Genomic DNA, 17,778 nt, shown 5'->3' with positions numbered 1-17,778 from the left:
ATTTCAGGTATACACGCTAGACGGCAAGATTATATGAAACAAACGCTAGGTTATAACCAATATTTTGTTAGGAAAATAAGACGCTTTTATGCAAATATATGCTGCATTCTCCTTTGTAAAGCAACAACACACTTTTCTAAAATAGACCTCATCAAGATTTCAAGTGGGCTACATTTTCTTGTAAACTCATCCGTACTTTGATTCATTCCCTTGCTGCAACATTTTCTGCATTTTTATTCAAACCAACAATAGTTATATTGCAGGGTGGCATCCGCATAATCAGTCCCTCAATCAAAGGATTTTTTACCTTTTTATCCCTTCTTGAAGCACCATGGATATCTGTTAAACGCAGGCAGAGATTCATAACAGCAACCTGCTTTCAAACATCCAAACCAATTCAACGATTGCTTTGGTTTACAGTCTACTCGAAGGTCAGGACGAAGTTCGTTTTTGTATCGGCATACTACTATCGGTAATGGCGGAACTGAAATACAGTTAGTAAATAATAAATAAGGAAACATTGTTCATTGTGTATGGAAAACGAGAAAATAGACATGGACTTCAGCGATACAATCTTTAACTACTGGATAAATGAACAATGGAAAAAGCTATAGGCTTAGTGGTTGAATTAAAAATCGATATTTTTTCGTACCAACAACAAACAACACGATAATAAACGAGCCGCTTTACAAATAAATGATACAGTGCTTACATGGCTCATGTATGATATTATAATATAATATATGGTGCAGTTGATATGTGACCCACTAAAATATATATATATATACTCAGATTTGAAAACCTCATTTTGTCGAGTATTTTTCATCATTTTCAACCTAAAGATATATCGAGATTAAATTTCAGTAGTAATTTATCTGTTGTATCTGAACATCTACTCAAATATAATGTTACTCACGTGGGGGGAAATCTGTTGGCGTAGTGTCTGTTCCTGGAAAAAATAGATGACAAATATTCATATTGCAGAAGAGAAGCCAACCCATTTTCTAGTGCTTTAATGGATTGTAATTAGTACTTCAAGGAGTTTTTTTATGTTCACTAAAAGCGTCTATTAACCTTACGATTTTTGAGCGTTCAAACATGCTAAACATGTTAAAACAATTTTTGGTTGGATTTAGACTGTCGGCTATACTTCTCATTACTGTTCATCTAAAAAAATAATCATAAGACTTACTTCGATTTTTATAGCAAGTTGGTGGTTTTACTTTGCCCAATACAACTCTTTCAAACCACGTCGGTTCTACTTCTTCATAACAGCATCCTTTAACAGCTTCGCATGATTGTCTTGATACAATGTGGTTGAAATTATCTGTGGGTATAGAATTTTTCACATCGGATTGTGCGATTCTTATATTTTGTTAATAATTACAAATAATTCTGTTGGTTGCTATGGTGCTGTTACTTTAACACAACCTTGTATATTATAAATAATAAAAAGAATCCCGAATTAATTCATGACGAGGGTTTTTGAATTGTAATATTTAATTCTGACTAGGTGTGTAATAAATTGGGGAAGTTCTTCATAATTGAAAATGATAATAGACTTTTTCAACTGTAGAGATTTGTCCGTATATAAGTTACTGTTTTACGGCATAGATGTCATAAATAAATATTTTAAATAAACTGTAAAGTTTAGTTAAATTTCCAACTTACGATTAAGAAAACATCCAACTCTATTTTTGGGTAAAATTGGCCGAGCTGCGCAATTGTTAGGTTCTATCACAGGCGATCCTGTAGAAAACTTGTATGAAATTATTAATATTGGTAATTCAAACTGGTAAAGAAATACATGTCACAAAATAGAGTACATTAATCTTATTTTTATTCTAAATATATATTGAATATTTAAGCTCGGGATACTTCTCTGAAGAATTAGTCACATACTTTTCTTATAAAAACACCAAGGAACTTTGTTGTAAGCACCCTTTGCTGTTACCGCACTGTTGAAACAGCACTGTGTGTTTTTCAGGCATTCGGTTTTATTAATTCCTGAAAATACAGTGGATATAATAATAAGAGTTTCGAGAACACTTTCTTTCAAAGAAAAAATGTCAAGTTCTGATTTTGCGATCATGAACTTCTGAGGTATACATGTAAATATATCTTATATTTATCAGATGTTTTTTTTTTTATTTGAAAATTTTAGTACATCTACAGCCGATATATATTAATGTTTCAACGTTGTGTTGTTAAAGGCAGTTTGGAGTGGTCCAGTCCTTAGTTTGATCTCTATCTCGCTCTTTTTCTACGGTTGCCTGTTCATCACTCCCAGCAACGAACAGAAAAAAATCAGACTTCACCAGCATAATTGATATATTATTGTCAACTTGATCGTCACAATTCCACAGTATTTTATGGATATAAAAATGGTAATAAATAGGATTTTATTCCCAAATTAAATTACTTACCGGGATAACCACACTCTTCTCTTTCGCTTTCTTCTACTTTGTAACATTGCCCTACAAGAATATTGTAGACAAACATTGTTTACCGTAGCTCGGTTTTGTTAACATTTGCGTCATGATATATATTAACTTTATTTTGCCGAGCAGTTAGTAATTAATTAACCTCTAAAACTGATAAAATGGTCCAACTGCGCGCTCTCTGTTGTCGATATTTTCAGTCGATGATATTGAGTTGGAATTCTTGCCAACCCTCTGTTTGTTTAAGTGTTTTCATGAACTAACTTTTTTCATTAAAAATGTCGTATAAAAGATCCACAAGCATGGGTTTTATTCAATTCCCCGATATTGAATTTTTTTTACAATTTTGTTGGATATTGAACTCGCGACCGTTCCGCCATCAGATAAGAATGTTGTTACATTTAATACTTCAGTTTTGCTAATTACAAACTAACAAACTTATAACATAAACTTTAGTCACATCATTTCTGTAACATGATAGTAATATTCAAATATATGTAAACGACTAACAAATGTTGGTGCAATTTTTTTTACATCAGCGATACAAAAAAATTCCCTGAGGTACATAAAGAAAATTTAACCCAAATTAAAGGTAAATTAATCTCTCTAAAGATGAAGTATAAAAAAATTACCGTATTTGATCTTTCGGAAACAGGCAGTTACTGTGAAGTTAGACCAGTCAGGAGTATAACAGCATCCCATTGCTATACATTTATCCTTTCCTCCACGAGCCAATGCATCGTAATTATCGATACATGGGTATCTATCCTCGTTAGGCACTTTAATACATTTTGGCGGTAACGCTAAAAATAGATTTCATTGTATTTCTGGTTCTCATCGAAAATAATGGTAAATATTTGTATATAATGGCAGCAAAGAATTACAATTGTTAAATAGGCATTTTATATATCGTAGACTTATTTATATAATAAGCATAGATTGTGTGGATTTAAAATTCTGAACTAGGTAAACTCACCGATAAATAGTGGTGGTCTTTTCGATGGCTTGCCGAATTCGATTAGGGACATATCCGTAGGAGCCTGCAATTCTGAAAAAAACATGCTCTGCTAAGACTTTTTGATAAATAATAAACACGATATTAATGTTTCTTGCCTTAAATTTATTGCCTTCCTGTTTATTTCCATAACATTGTCCAATCAGCAAGACGTTAACAGTGACGTAACAACTGAAATTCAGGGTGCGGCGTAGACACCCTTTCCAAGAGTGATTAAACCATTGATTCGTTTTTGTAATTTTGAGTGTCAGTTGTTAGTTTTTATATATGTATGTTTCCAAGATTAAGTATAAATCACATAATTTAGAGCCGCCATTTTGTCCTCAGAAGTTGGTTGCAGTGTTCAAAAATAGCCCGTTAAGGTGGGCAAAAAGAAGATTTTTCAGATGGAAACCAATTTTCACCCTCCTACTCCAAGAAAATAATATCAAAAGTAACACTACAATTTTTGCAATGGGAAGTATAGAATCAATTTTTATGCAGTCAACGGTTGGAGAAAACATCCATTGAAGCCGAGATATTGGTCAACTGCATCTAAGCAATAAACAGGACCATATGATGGTAAGTAAGTCATACAATTGAATGAATTCCTTGTGGATTAAAGATTTCTTGAATGCGTTAGGAAGTTGTACAGAGATTGTTAATTTACGTCGGAGAAGTAGCAGAAGAATTAAACGGCTACGAACTCACAAGAATAACAATTTATTTAGCGATACAATATGATTTGGTGCAACGTTGTTGATTCTTTTATTCTGGATAACAATGAAGTGTAAAGCCACTTACGTTTTGGCAATCTGGTAGGAAATGGAAAAGCTGTCGGACCGTGAGGTTTCCATGTGAAATTCGGACGAAACACAGGGTGTGGTTCTATTGGCTATGGAAAATGAACAAAAAATATAAGTTTGGAAAAATATATATATATGGCTTATTTGTAAAGGACTAACGTGAGTGATGAAATCTGCAATGTGGAATACATAAATTCCCCATGTCTCAAAACCAGGCAGTATTCACTCACAGTTATGTTACTCGATCTAAATACAAATATATTTGAAAAACAGGAAATGAACGGCAATTCCCAAAATCCTGATTCCGACATGATAGCAAGTATCCTACCCTCTCCAAAATACACTGAGACGACTAAACAATTAACTGATAGGAAAAATTAGAAACAATTAGAAATATTTAATTTCTACAATAAAAATGTTAATAAATATTGTAGGAATATTCAGATCACGATACTTACAACTAAAGTAGGATAGAATTGGTTGAATGGATCTACACTAGGACTCGACTGAAATTTGACGAATGCTGGTGGCAAGGCTGTATTTGGAACCCCTGTGCAATAAAGTATTAGACGAAAATTAATACCACTGATTCAGATTTAAGGCAGCAAGAATCGAAAATTTACTCGTGGTGTATCTACAAATATATATATATACAGAAATTTTTTGGTTTCGAACGAACGAACTGAAACATTCGTTTGTGGAGTGTTTATGAGTGCAGTACATTAAGAAGAGAAAATAGTTTGTCTGAGAAATGTCAGAATTTTTAAATCCTCCTATACTATCTTTGATTCGTGTTGTTGAGTTCCCTATGAAGTATAAAATTGAAATCAAGTAATTTTCATTCTTACAAGGTATGAAATTTCTTGCTGCAAATTTGAAAAATTGCTTCAAATCTGTTGTAGTTTCGTTTGAGAAGGCCAACTTTAGTCCTGTAAGGAATGAAGCAACAATCAATTAAAGCGTACAATTGCCAATAATATTGCTGATATTTTAGTTGTAATGTGAGGAAAATAATCATATAGAACAATGATCTTCATTAAAGTATTAATGTTTTAACCTAATATATTATATCATCAACGAAATCATTGTCTTTTTTTTACAAGATTATACCAATAGAATAAATATACAGAATGTGGCCAAAATGTCTCTTCTTGCGAATAAAATATTGAGTTTGAGCAGTTTTGAAATGTCCGAGAAACGGTGAAGCATTTATTCATCAAAATATATAAAAAACCTCAATCGTTACCTATGTTTCCAAGATAGTTTTCGTAGCATATTTTCCTATTTTCTGCAACGATTAATGTAATGCAGCAACCTGCGTTTAAGCAATCTTTGTCGGTGACTATAAATTTCCCTTTCAGATTTTGACAACTGACTCGAAGATACTCTGGATGTTGCTGACAAACGTAAACTAAACAAAATTGTAGTTATTCAGTCTTGTGAAGCAAACAGTTAAATTAAATGCTTCAGTATCTAAAAATTATATCGTATATTGACCAATGCCATTCTAAAATAGGAACAATGGTATAATATTATCAGTTTCATTTAGAATAATAATAACGAACACATAACATTTAATACTGACAAATATGTTTATTGCATTGAATTTCTTCAAATTTCATTTCATACTGATTTATTAATAAGAAAAATTGTTTAATTGAATTAATATTAAAATTTTAAACATGGACATACATAGCCCGTCTGGAAACTGTCGTGTACACTAGAGATGCACCGATACCACTTTTGTCGCCGATACCGCTACCGATCCGATACCAGCTAAAAACGCCGATACCGATACCGATACGCCGATACTACAAAAAGGCCGATATTACCGATATTCCGATACCGATACTATGTAAATATTACTTGATTAGGTGTGTTGTGTAGGGCAGACGGGTTAAAACAATGGTCTCTGAGCGTTGTTCATAGTACACAATATTTCAGATCGAAAAAAAAGATATATATGTCGCATAATATGAAATTAATGATTGGTATCCATATGCTTTAACTGATTAAGATACATTGTACAGTAACGCTAGTAATCTCGGTGTTCAATTGAAACTCATAAGCCGGGATGTCCAATATGAATTTAATGTTAATATCGCGACCTTCAAAAATCGTTATTCGTGTTTAAAAGAATATCGAATATCACCCACACATTCTAGAGCCGCCGTCCTAAGATCAAATTAAAAGCATTTTTCAAATATTTCATTTCGTCGCTAATCGTAATCGTCGACGCAATAAGTAAGTCAAAGCCAACATGAAAGAATATCAATCAGCACCGACCAAAAGAAGGCCTACCTATAACCGTCGAGGACATTTTTTTACTTTACTATTTTATAATATTATACAATTGCTATCATATATTTTGTTATAGTCTAGGGCTAGGCGGTCATGTCAATATATCTATATATACCTGCGTAGAGGGATAATTGTGTCGGAATTTAGTTTATTGCTGTCGACGGACTGAATGACACTCGTACTTGACGACAAACAGTCAAAATTTATACCCGTGCCAAAAGTCCATGTGCCGTTAATAAGGACCCCAATTCCACTGTATGATTTAAAACTGGGCGTCTAATTGCTTTTTGTTATGTGCCGTGTTGATATATTTCTTCATAATTACTATGTAATATTAAAAATTTCAATATAAAAATTTGACAGCGAAAATAGCCAAATTAGTTGAGCTAATTTGGCTGATAAATAGCTAAAAACACGTGAATCCTATTCTCTCGCGGGGGTGGGGACATGTATGGCTCACAGCTCACGATCTCTCCAGACAAAAAATAAATTAAAAAGTATTATTCCAACTTATCTTTAAAACATTCTGGACCATATCAAAAAGGTAAATATATCGGAAATATCGGCCTTAATCTCACCGATACCGATACATGGCCGATACCGTAAAAATGGCCGATATTGCCGATACCGATACCCGATACCGATACATCGGTACATCTCTAGTACACTTGTCCCACGCGTCTCACTTGTCCCAGGACAAAGTGGAACAAGTGACACACGTGGGACAGTCGGGACAAGTGGGACACGCATTTTCGGGACACCGGACATACATGAATATGGACTACAGGGTTTAAGGCTTAAGAGAAAATAGAGTTGCTTGGTTCAACAATCAAACGCATAAATACTAACATACCAAACATGTATAGTCAAAAGGTGAAAACCTTGTAACACTGGCCATTGCACACTTTTTCAACTAATCCATTCTTCTTGAACGAATAAAACTTTTACACACGCACATCATAAGAGAGTCAATTGAATAAGGATGGTGATTAAAAATATCGGCTTGAAAAAATAACTCAGTAGTCTTACTTGGAACTTGGAAACGACTGGAATCGGGCAACAAAAGTCCCATGACTGGGAACTTTTTTTAAAATAAACTGTGGTCTTTCCATTTTTTTGTGTGACATGGAATCAGGAAGTCCAAGAAAACGCGGCAAAATAAAGAAAACCGAAAAAATGATAAGCAAACAAACTTTTTCTCTTACGTTCATTTCAAACTCCATTACCCTGAAAGCTTATCAGGAATCAGGAAGTCCAAGAAAACGCGGCAAAATAAAGAAAACCAAAAAAATGTTAACTTTTTCTCACCTTTAGCTGGTTTGCCAAAAACCTCAGTAAAATTTTTCCCCTTATTGAATTCTGTATCTAGACCTGCTCTGTTGAGAATACTTCTGGGCACCATGCCTTTCTTGATTGTATCAATGAGATTCACAAAGTGACCGGTGTTTGGTGGATAAAAAGAATCTTGTGCTGAAGTTTATAAAAATAACTTCAAAACTAAACCAAGAATACTGATACTGTATGTGAATCTCCAGATTTTGAAGATTCAAGTGATTCTATCGTTATCAATATGTCTCCGTTTAGTTTGATTAAACATTGGATGCACAATAATATTAGTCAGGAAACATTTGTTTTGATAAATATTGCTATATCGGGATCAGAGAGTGTCATTCACTAATGGCCAAGGACTATTTATCGAAATAGTAGTTAGTTTAGCAATATTGAAACAATCCTAATATTTTGTGTTATAAGCTATAATAATAAGGTCTAATAACCTATACGGAAAAAAATATTCGAATACAGAATTTTTCCAAACAACAAACATAGTTATAGATCCAAATACATATGCAGAAAATTGCATAATTACGCAGTCGAAAAACTAACACAAAATGGTGTCATTTTTTCTGTTTTCGAAACCCAAGCACAAACTTCAAAACCCAATTCTTTAAAATCCAAAGCAACCAAAAAGTTATTTGGTCCAAATAAAATGAAATACTGATGACGTTCAGGAATTTTTTTCTGTAAAATCGTAACTTAGAACGATACCTTGGAAAATATCGTTTCATTTTCAATTCTCTTTGAGTTATCTAAAAACGCGAACTAGAATTCTATTTTCAATATTATCCAACAAAATACTCACGATATTCGTCGTAAATAGAAACTAAATAAGCCCAATATATTGCTTCACGAGGTTTCCTGGACTTCAATGCTCTGAAGAATGCGTCTCGAAAAGGATTGTCTAAAATGGATTTTTAAACAATAAAAATATTCTATTTTGATTGTTGTAATGGGGTATTCAGCCGAGAAAGTTAAAAAAGTATGGAACGTGTAATACTTAAATAACGTAGAGCCAACATTTGACATCATAAAGGTATAATATATTTCAAATAGCCTCTGATATATATATATATATATACTACGGTACAAATGATAATTATTATTTTTCTTCGAAACTGTTCGGTTTTTCAAAAATCACGTTTTTCTGTTTAAATGATCAAACAAAATCGATGTATAATTTTTGTTAAAATTACTTTTTATATATGAGCTATTCAATAATCAACTTCGATTTTAAATTTCTGAGTATTCCGAAATCATTTCAACGCACTTTCGTCATGTATTGTAATACATTTTTGTTCACATAAAAAATTATTTATTTCTAGATTTGATTGAGCAAAAACTTCGAAGCAAAATAAAAACAATATAAAATATCTCACTTTTACTTGAATATGGCATCAAGATTTCGACAAAATGTTGTATCATATAAGCACCGGGATTTGGATTTTTCGACAATAATATGTTCATAATTTCCAAAGATATGATATTAGTCTTGCCACTTTTCACTTGAAAAATATAAAGCAGTTAGGAATAAAGCTATAGAACAGTGGTTCCCAAACTTTTTAGAGTTGGGACCCATTTTTTTATTACCACAGCTTATGGCGACTCATTTAACTTTAATAAATTAATAAAACATTGATGGAGGAAACAAATTTATTTTCTCAAATTAAATTTTCAGTGAAGCTAGTGAGAAGGATTAGCTTGTTTCTCGCTACTTTCCATAATAGACTTGACATTTATTTCAATTTGAGATAGTTTGAAACGTAAAGAATGCGAAAGTTGCAGTTTATTTCAAAATTTGCTTTTAATCCCAACCATTGCTGAAAATCTAGATTCACATTTATAAGATGAAGAGAATGGCATGCTGCTATGCGTAAAAAAGCCACATGGTCATTCTTTGTGTAGCAAATTTTTGGTTCTTTGAGAAGATCGTCAAATGGAAACTTTCACAGATTAGAATTTTAATTCAATTTAATTTCCTATGTTTTTTGAAGATTTACGTATTCGAGTCGCCACCGATCCTAATAACCATTATAATTAATCACAGCTTTCTACATCTTTTCACGACCCACTAGGTTTCCTTTTGCGACCAACCAGTGGGTCGCGACCCATAGTTTGGGAACCGCTGCATAGAATATACATACCAATAATATTATAACCTCAATTTACGTCTTGTTTCAGCTATGTCATTATTATATAATATATGTTACCCCCATGTTTGTTGGGAACATCAGACAAAATTTTCCCTATGTTAAATGCTGTATCTAAAGCATCTTGTGAAAAACACTTCTTGACACCATGTTTTTTGGTTGTATCAATGAGATCCACAAAGTGTCTTATGTTTGGGGAATAGCAAAGTGGTAATTGTATCTCGGTATTCGGCAAGTTATATTCCAGTTATATGACTCTTTATAGATTGAATTTTTTAGCCTGGTCTGATAGTTTGTTCCCAATTGATAGACTGAGCGAAGACGTCTCCAAAAATGTTTCTAATAAAAAACTTTTATAATAATGGCAAAATATAGTACCCTGGCAATAAAGGGTTGTATTGATTTAAGATTTGTGTCAACCCCTATTTGAATAATTGATACATAATGAAAAAGTCAATATATAGAATTCTTATCTCTTCTTTAAAATATTCATTTAATGTAACACGGGTTTTCATGAGGTTTTCTTCAGGGGATTCTATGTTTTAAAAAATAAAAGCGTGATGTCATATACCACTTGTTGATTATAGCAAGTTCAGACATCTTCTTGTAGGAAATATTCACTGTTGTATGCGTAGTAATGTTAAAACTTATGATTGATAACTTTTTTCGAATATATTTTTGTATTGCTTCTAGGTTATCATTTGCTAGAATTGTATTGTAGTTTCAAAAACAGACTGGGTCTACCTAGAATACTAGGTATAGATGAAGCAAGTTCACTATTTTCCGTTATAACTACGTATTGCCTTTTCTCCGAATTTTTTTGAAAAAGTACCATACCCCAGGCCAGAGCAACAAGGTGATTGAGAATTGATCTTGAGTTTCCACGGATTAATAAACTAAGAGGCGTTGTATCCAATCCTGTAACATAATAATCTCATTTTATTCCATCTATTTCCTAAAAATGCAATTCAGGTGAAATTTGAAATCAAAAATTTTAAGCACTCGCTATTAATACTTCGTAACAAGAACTATTGTTCACGCCCACCTTCTTAAACTGAAATCGATATGACCTGAGCAGCAGCCTTACTTAGAAAAAACGACTGGCTGTTATGGAAGTGGAAAAGCGGATTAAATACAAAATCTCACGACTGCAAACTTTTATAAATAAAAAATCGTGTCTCGCCATTTTCTATACGACACGGAGTCATACGGAGGAAAGATATTTTTTACATGTATATAACGGTGAACGAGTTCAAATTACATCCGCCTGTACTTTTCCTGATTATCTCAGAAAAATTTCTGAAAAAATCTTTGTCAATTATCGTATTTTATTTTTATTTTTTATGGTAAAAATAGGAATTGCTTTGGTGGCACAAAAATAATGTTCTCTGAACCAATAATATATAACGGAAATATTAATCACCTGTTTCATCTGCTATTTTTTCCAAATACGCCTGCAGAGCGCTTTTTCCAGATAGTAATTCGCCTAAAAATGGATCTATGGATACACGATTTCTTTCTAAAAAATAAAACATAAAGACATATTATATAATGTCATACATCATCACTTGTGATAGAAAATGCGCATTTATACGGATAAAATCAGAAAAACCGTTGAGCAAAAATATTCCTGGAGAAACACGTTCAAAACAATATGTCGGAAAAAAATAAAAATAAACTTGTAGAATGAAATTGAATTTTCACAACGTTCATACTTGCTATAATTTGAAGTAACCGTTTTGTATTGAGTGTTCCATTGTTGAAAGCCAGCAACCATTCTGCACCAGGTACAGCTAGAAAAATAATAGGAAAAATTGTATTTATGATTCCCTGGCCTATTTGATTTTATTATCACTGATTAGTTTATCAATAATTCCACTAGTGAAGTTATTTCTATGCCCTCGATAAATCAAAAAACCAGGTGCATGGCGTTTTCTGGTTGTGAATAGCTAATATTTTTTTGTGCACACATACTCAGATTTTTTTGTACTTCGCGTACGTTGGTGGACTGGTTAGATATCCACAATGCCCGATCTAACTACACGGCCCACTAATTTATTTATTCATCACCAGTGATATTTTATTCAAATACGAATTAACGCAAAAGTTTTACTTACAATCGGCAAATAACGATCTCAAAACTTCTTTCGGAACCTCTTTGTCGGTGGCAAGAAGAATCAACGCAGTTTTAGTCAATCCAAGATCTTGGCTCGCTAAATGGAAGGGAAACAGAATGAAGATAAAAATGAGAAAGAGAGAGAGTGAGAATTCTAAAGACACTGAGTAACATACCTTTGTAGCACCATATCGTTTCTGCTGTGGAGTTATCGTAACAGCATCCTCTGTTGATAAAAATATTCGAAAAACATTTTAATTTTTTTTAATTATTATTTCGTGTTATAGAAAATTTGAAACGGCCTATTTTACGGAAAGAAATTATATATAGTTTTAAAGTACCTACCAACTTCAAGTATGTTGGAACCAATATTTTAATAATAGTATGGTGAGTGTAAGTTCAGAAAACATCAATACAGTCTTTTTGGAGCTGTGAAGCGAAGGGTATACATCTTTCAAAATGTATTGATGAACATCCTGTCAAGCTTTTTTAATATCGATATAGTCATCTTACCTTGTGATTTCAATTCACTAAAACAAGGAGCTTTTAAAAGGAAAATAGATAATAGGCTAAAGAATTTAATTCAAGTAAGAAATTTGACATTTAAAATCGTTACCTTCCCACACATGAATCCATTGGTATTCCAGGATACCCACATTCATTCCTTTCTGTCATTTTTATTCTACATTGAGTTCGCGGATCTTGACAGTTGACGATGCAGTATAACACGTTTAACAAAATAATAAGTATTTCAAATTTGTATGCCATCTTAACGGAAGACTTTACACATCAAAAATATGTTGACAATATTTCCTTCAAGGAAGACCTATTCAAAAAATAATCATACAGAAATTCAAATAGTACTTCGTTTTTTTAAATATTTGATTGTAGCAAAATCGATTTGCGGGTGATGGTGCATTCCATACTCTCGTATATCTTGTACTTGAGTCTGTAATAAATGTGTGTAATAAAACATAGATACTTTTCAAAACTGATCGGATGTTGACTCTAATGGCTAAAAACGCGACCCTACGTTTTATAGACGCCATTTAAAACTGGCAATTACTCTAATCTTTCTTATGAGAATACCAAACTTTGCGGGCAACATGTAAGATATGCGCTAACCAATATATCATAAATGCATTATATATCTCTTTTGACCTGAAAATATCGTTTTTGTCGGGTCTGAAATTATAAAAATATTTCATGCTAACAAATCAGGTGTATTTTAAGTTGCATTACATATTCTGTGCGCCTTGTTTAATGCTGAATTCGAATGTCCATTTATAAATTATAAATTTACGGACAGGTTGATAAGTATCACTGTGAGAAAAATGATAAGACAAATTAGTATATCTGCTGTTCTGCTTTTAAATAAGTAGTTTATTTACATCTGAATCGGGAGTTTTTTTTTGGAATTTAACGCTCTAGGCAAGATATCGACTTTGATGATGGTCAATTTGTCCTGTTATATTTGCATTATTATTATTGAACGTTCAACAAAACGACAAAAAAGAAAGAAGCTATTAAGATTTGAAAATTTTATAAAGAATAATATTAAATTTAGGAATTGTTATCTAAAAAACTAGTTAGCGTTAAAAATTCGTTGTGTATTGTACAATGCTTGAACTGAATATTGATGGACATCTTCTCCAAATGCTTAATATTATGAAAGAATGAAACACTTCGGTCCGTTACCAACCATGTTCTATCGGGCCATCAACATACGTGTCATGTACCTAAATATATCCTTGAAAGTTGCGCTTGAGGTGTGTTTGAATGCTGTAACTTGATATACTGCTTATTCTCATGGAGTAGTTTCTTTGACAATGATTCCCATTTTCGCTAATCGTAATAGTTTTTACTCGGATCACTGCATCGCATTATTGCATTTACATTGTTACCAAAAGCAATAGATTCTACTATATTCCATTGAATGTTGGTACTTTTTTGGATCGATTCTACATAAAAAATCGAATATATGAAATTTATTGTTCCCGTCTACTGTACCTACAGTATACCTAATTTATACAATTCCACAACCTTAGTTATCCTCGTTTGAAGAGTCCTATTTATTTTGCATTCGTCCTTACGATATCACGTTTGAATAACCTTCCATTTCGAGTTCACAATCTAAAATTTATTTCTTCACATTAGTCCAGTCGCATGCGACAGCCGACGCTTAAATAAAGTAAAATTTTGTACAGTTTGGCATTTTATACGCGGAATAGATGTTGCACTATAACATAATATAAAGTCACATATACATTTTTTCGTTACTTGAATCGAAAAACGTTTAAAGATTCAATTAATTTGCTTCCTGCTTGTCACCCAGCACCTCACGTCAATTCGTGAGGCAAAAAGTTCACTTTCTATCCTTCCATACCTAATTGACTTATTAAAACCTCAATCTTTCTACGAAAACTACACGTGACCCTATTGAAAAATATGCAATATTTACTCGCATTCAAACAAAATTGAATAAACACACGGTAAACTTTCCTGGTGCTACAAATAGCGTGAGGTCTACCGTCATATGGAGCCTAACCCAAGTGAAGTGTGAGTGTAAAGTCTGAGAAGTATTTATCGTTGAATAAAATTTATAAAGTGATATTTATGAGTAATATCCGTTGGGATTTAAATATGAAGCGGTGTACCTCTCGTTATAGTCCTAACATGAGGTAGTCCCATGCTACAGTGTGGTACACCTCATGCTATAGTAGCACCGATTTGTCAGCTATATCTATTAGATCTTCACCTTAGCAGCTATATTTTTCAGATGGGGTTAATAGCAACGGATCCAAGAACACGCCATAAAACGATATTATTATAAAAAATAATTTACAATCTAATGCTCAAGAAATGATGTCTTATTATTTAACATTTGTTTGCTTTATCGATTTTAGTATTTTCTTCGAGTGAAATAACATTTAAAAATGTAGCTAGATAAGAGATCAGTCCGCCGCTTGCGTGTAATCGTTTCGCTTGATCAACAGATTTTTGACATGTGACAAGGTAACTCACATCAGCAAAATTGCTGAAGTAAGAATTTGGATTCATAGATGAAATAATGAGCCGAGCAAAGAATTTTTGATCAAATATAGCAACCTTGAAATTACTTTGAATAACACACATATTTCACAAAAACATTGTGTCCTAATTAACTTAATTGAAGATAAAGATATCACGTTTTTCAAAATTCTGAAATACCTTATATATATATATCTGGGTAACTAAGAGGTGCGAAAATCTGATACAAAAAATAATAATAGCGATAAAGCTATTATTGACTAATTTCAAGAAAAAGATTTAGTGTGAAACTTGCTTTTACTATTCTAATAGACAAATAAGTTTAAATATTCCAATCTCCTAATCTATCACACAGGCGCACCCGCACTCAATTTTTCGCCATTCTAAATTTACCCTGATGAATTTAAGATATTTTAGAAATATTGAAAAACGTGGAGTACTTACACTTAATTATATTAATTATGACGCAACAATTTTGTGAAATACAAGAATTATTTAAAGTAAATTAAGGGCTTAATACTTAAATTTGAACCGCGAAATGGTCACATCGTTGTGACCCAACAAATATTTATGTAATGAGTTCACGGTACGAAACGACCTCAAGAGAAAGAAAAAATCGTATATTGTGACGTAAGAATTGTTTCATTTAGTGCATGCATAAATAAGAACTGTATGAAGTTTTGCTTCAGGTGGGTGCGATAAGCAGAAGATAATATTATGTATAATGTAAAGGAACAGGCTAATACAAAGAATATAATTCTTTATATTAAGTTTGATCAAAAAATCATAAAGGTTATGACGAAAGGAACGAAAAACGAATAACCGACAAAAAAGTTCTGGTGCTCCCGAAGTATTCTCACCAAGATGGCGCACAACCTGAACATAGTATGTGTACCAGGTTAGGGTTGTTCAGGTTGTACGTCATATTGAACGAATACTTCCGGAGTGCGAAGTTTTAGCATAAATGTCCGTCGTTATGCTCAGTCAAAGTCCCTATTTCACAAATCAATGCAGACTTATACTAAACATCCAGTAACATCCTAAAAGTACATCTGTATCAGTGCTTATTCGAACGTTTCAAATCTTTCTTATCATATGTCAAATACAATGCATGAAAAACAACAAATGTTTATTTCATAACTCGGTATGGAAATGAATACCTATAATTACATGATTGCAAAACTTCCACCGTTTTAAAACACAATCTCAGTAAATATTGAGATTTTTGGAGCTAATTCAATAAATAGTTTTTTGTATTAAAATTTAAAAAAATAATTTTATACAGACAAAAGTTACATTTCTTCGGAAATATAATTTTTAGTATCGGTGATTGGTGAATCGCTGTTTAAAGGAGTGTAATAGTTTTGCAGCGTCTACTTATCCTGACAAACGTTTATGATGTGTCACTGAAGGGAAGGAAGTAAAAAATTGGTTGTCACTGAGTATTTCAAAAAAACACTTTAACCGTTAACACTTTAACCGCAGCGTGACGTTTCACATAATAATTTATAATTTCAGCTTGTTACGTCACAATGGTTACAAAGCAACTTCGCGTGACCTTATCCCGTTATCGTTCAAAATCATGCACGAATCGAGATAGTTTCATGATCGCTCTGCTGCAAAAGATATGCAACGTGGGTAGGACATATGAAAGTATTTCAGTAAAACCAGACTCAGTTATTAAATGCCATTTATGTGACAAATTTTCAGTGTTCGATGTGCGAATTCTACTTTGAGATATATAAAGAAAAACAGCATCAACTACGCACTTGTTGGTTGACAATGAATACACGATTTTGAAATAAAATCGTGAACAATATATTTCGATCAAAAATTGATTCATAATTAATTATTGTCAAATTTCATAATCAGCAATCTTGGTACTTCTTAAATTTTCCACATTTATCGGTTCTTTACCAAAACAGTCAGCGACATTCTTCTGAATTAAACGGCACAGGAGATAAATTTGCGATGACGTAATCAGTTTTGGAAGATAAAGATGATTTATACCTGAGATGCCAGTTAACGGTTATAATAAATCGTAACTGTTAACCATCTAAAGTCGGTTAACCGAATAACCGGTTAACCACTCCCAGTCCTAGTTGTCACTGAATGAACAGTTGAAGAAATGTTTAAACAAACTTTGTATATGTATATATTGTTGAATATTTACATTAAAAAAGAGTAACACCTATAACTTATTTATAGGAATATTTTCAGTACCAATCACTAGTAAAGATTTGCCGTAGGGTTTAGTTGTGTTTTAAAATACGCAATGTCTTAATATTTACTCATAATAAACGCAGATATAAAAATCATAACCGAGTTTACCGAATTTTTTTCGATTTCTGTTATTTAGAATATGTGTTGGTTTCGGCCACAAGATATATTTCTATAACTTTTGATATGAGTCCCAAACAGATGAAATCAAAGTTATTTTTGAATTATACTTCAAATTGGAATCATATTAATTTTTCTGGAAATTTTTAGTAGCGTCTATCGCTCATCGTAACAAGTTTATTTATTCAAATTACCACAACGAAACAGAATTTACAGATTTTCGTGATATGTGTATACCTAATAATATATTGACAAGCGTTTTGAG

At 32.5% G+C, this 17,778-nt stretch overlaps 1 protein-coding gene across 1 annotated transcript; it reads right to left on the bottom strand.

Annotated features, from left to right (window-relative positions):
- Nucleotides 1–908: 908 nt before the first annotated feature.
- On the bottom strand, nucleotides 909–12,843 carry LOC120326930 (uncharacterized). The gene is made up of 20 exons (XM_039393286.2): nucleotides 12,760–12,843; nucleotides 12,320–12,369; nucleotides 12,145–12,240; nucleotides 11,743–11,820; nucleotides 11,451–11,546; nucleotides 10,865–10,945; nucleotides 9,257–9,382; nucleotides 8,683–8,781; nucleotides 7,851–8,012; nucleotides 5,488–5,652; nucleotides 5,090–5,170; nucleotides 4,700–4,791; nucleotides 4,240–4,330; nucleotides 3,418–3,489; nucleotides 3,074–3,244; nucleotides 2,427–2,477; nucleotides 1,903–2,007; nucleotides 1,672–1,749; nucleotides 1,193–1,327; nucleotides 909–949 (listed from the first exon to the last, which is right to left on the bottom strand). The coding sequence occupies exons 1-20, from the start codon at nucleotides 12,816–12,818 to the stop codon at nucleotides 909–911; spliced, it is 1,929 nt and encodes a 642-aa protein (XP_039249220.2). The 5' UTR covers nucleotides 12,819–12,843.
- Nucleotides 12,844–17,778: the final 4,935 nt, after the last annotated feature.

The sequence above is a fragment of the Styela clava genome, chromosome 4 (assembly GCF_964204865.1).
Source record: "Styela clava chromosome 4, kaStyClav1.hap1.2, whole genome shotgun sequence".
Taxonomy (NCBI): domain Eukaryota; kingdom Metazoa; phylum Chordata; class Ascidiacea; order Stolidobranchia; family Styelidae; genus Styela; species Styela clava.
Note: the sequence above shows the minus strand (reverse complement) of the source record. Positions and strands in the feature narration are given on the sequence as shown.

What these genes read in the sequence shown, in the direction of transcription:
- LOC120326930 (XM_039393286.2), bottom strand. Translation starts at nt 12,818, where the DNA reads ATGACAGAAAGGAATGAATGTGGGTATCCTGGAATACCAATGGATTCA. An exon ending in TTCTATTTACGACGAATATC is followed by an intron (nt 8,013 to 8,682) that starts GTGAGTATTTTG and finishes TATAAACTTCAG; the next exon opens with CACAAGATTCTTTTTATCCA. An exon ending in TTGGTGTTTTTATAAGAAAA is followed by an intron (nt 1,750 to 1,902) that starts GTATGTGACTAA and finishes AGTTTTCTACAG; the next exon opens with GATCGCCTGTGATAGAACCT.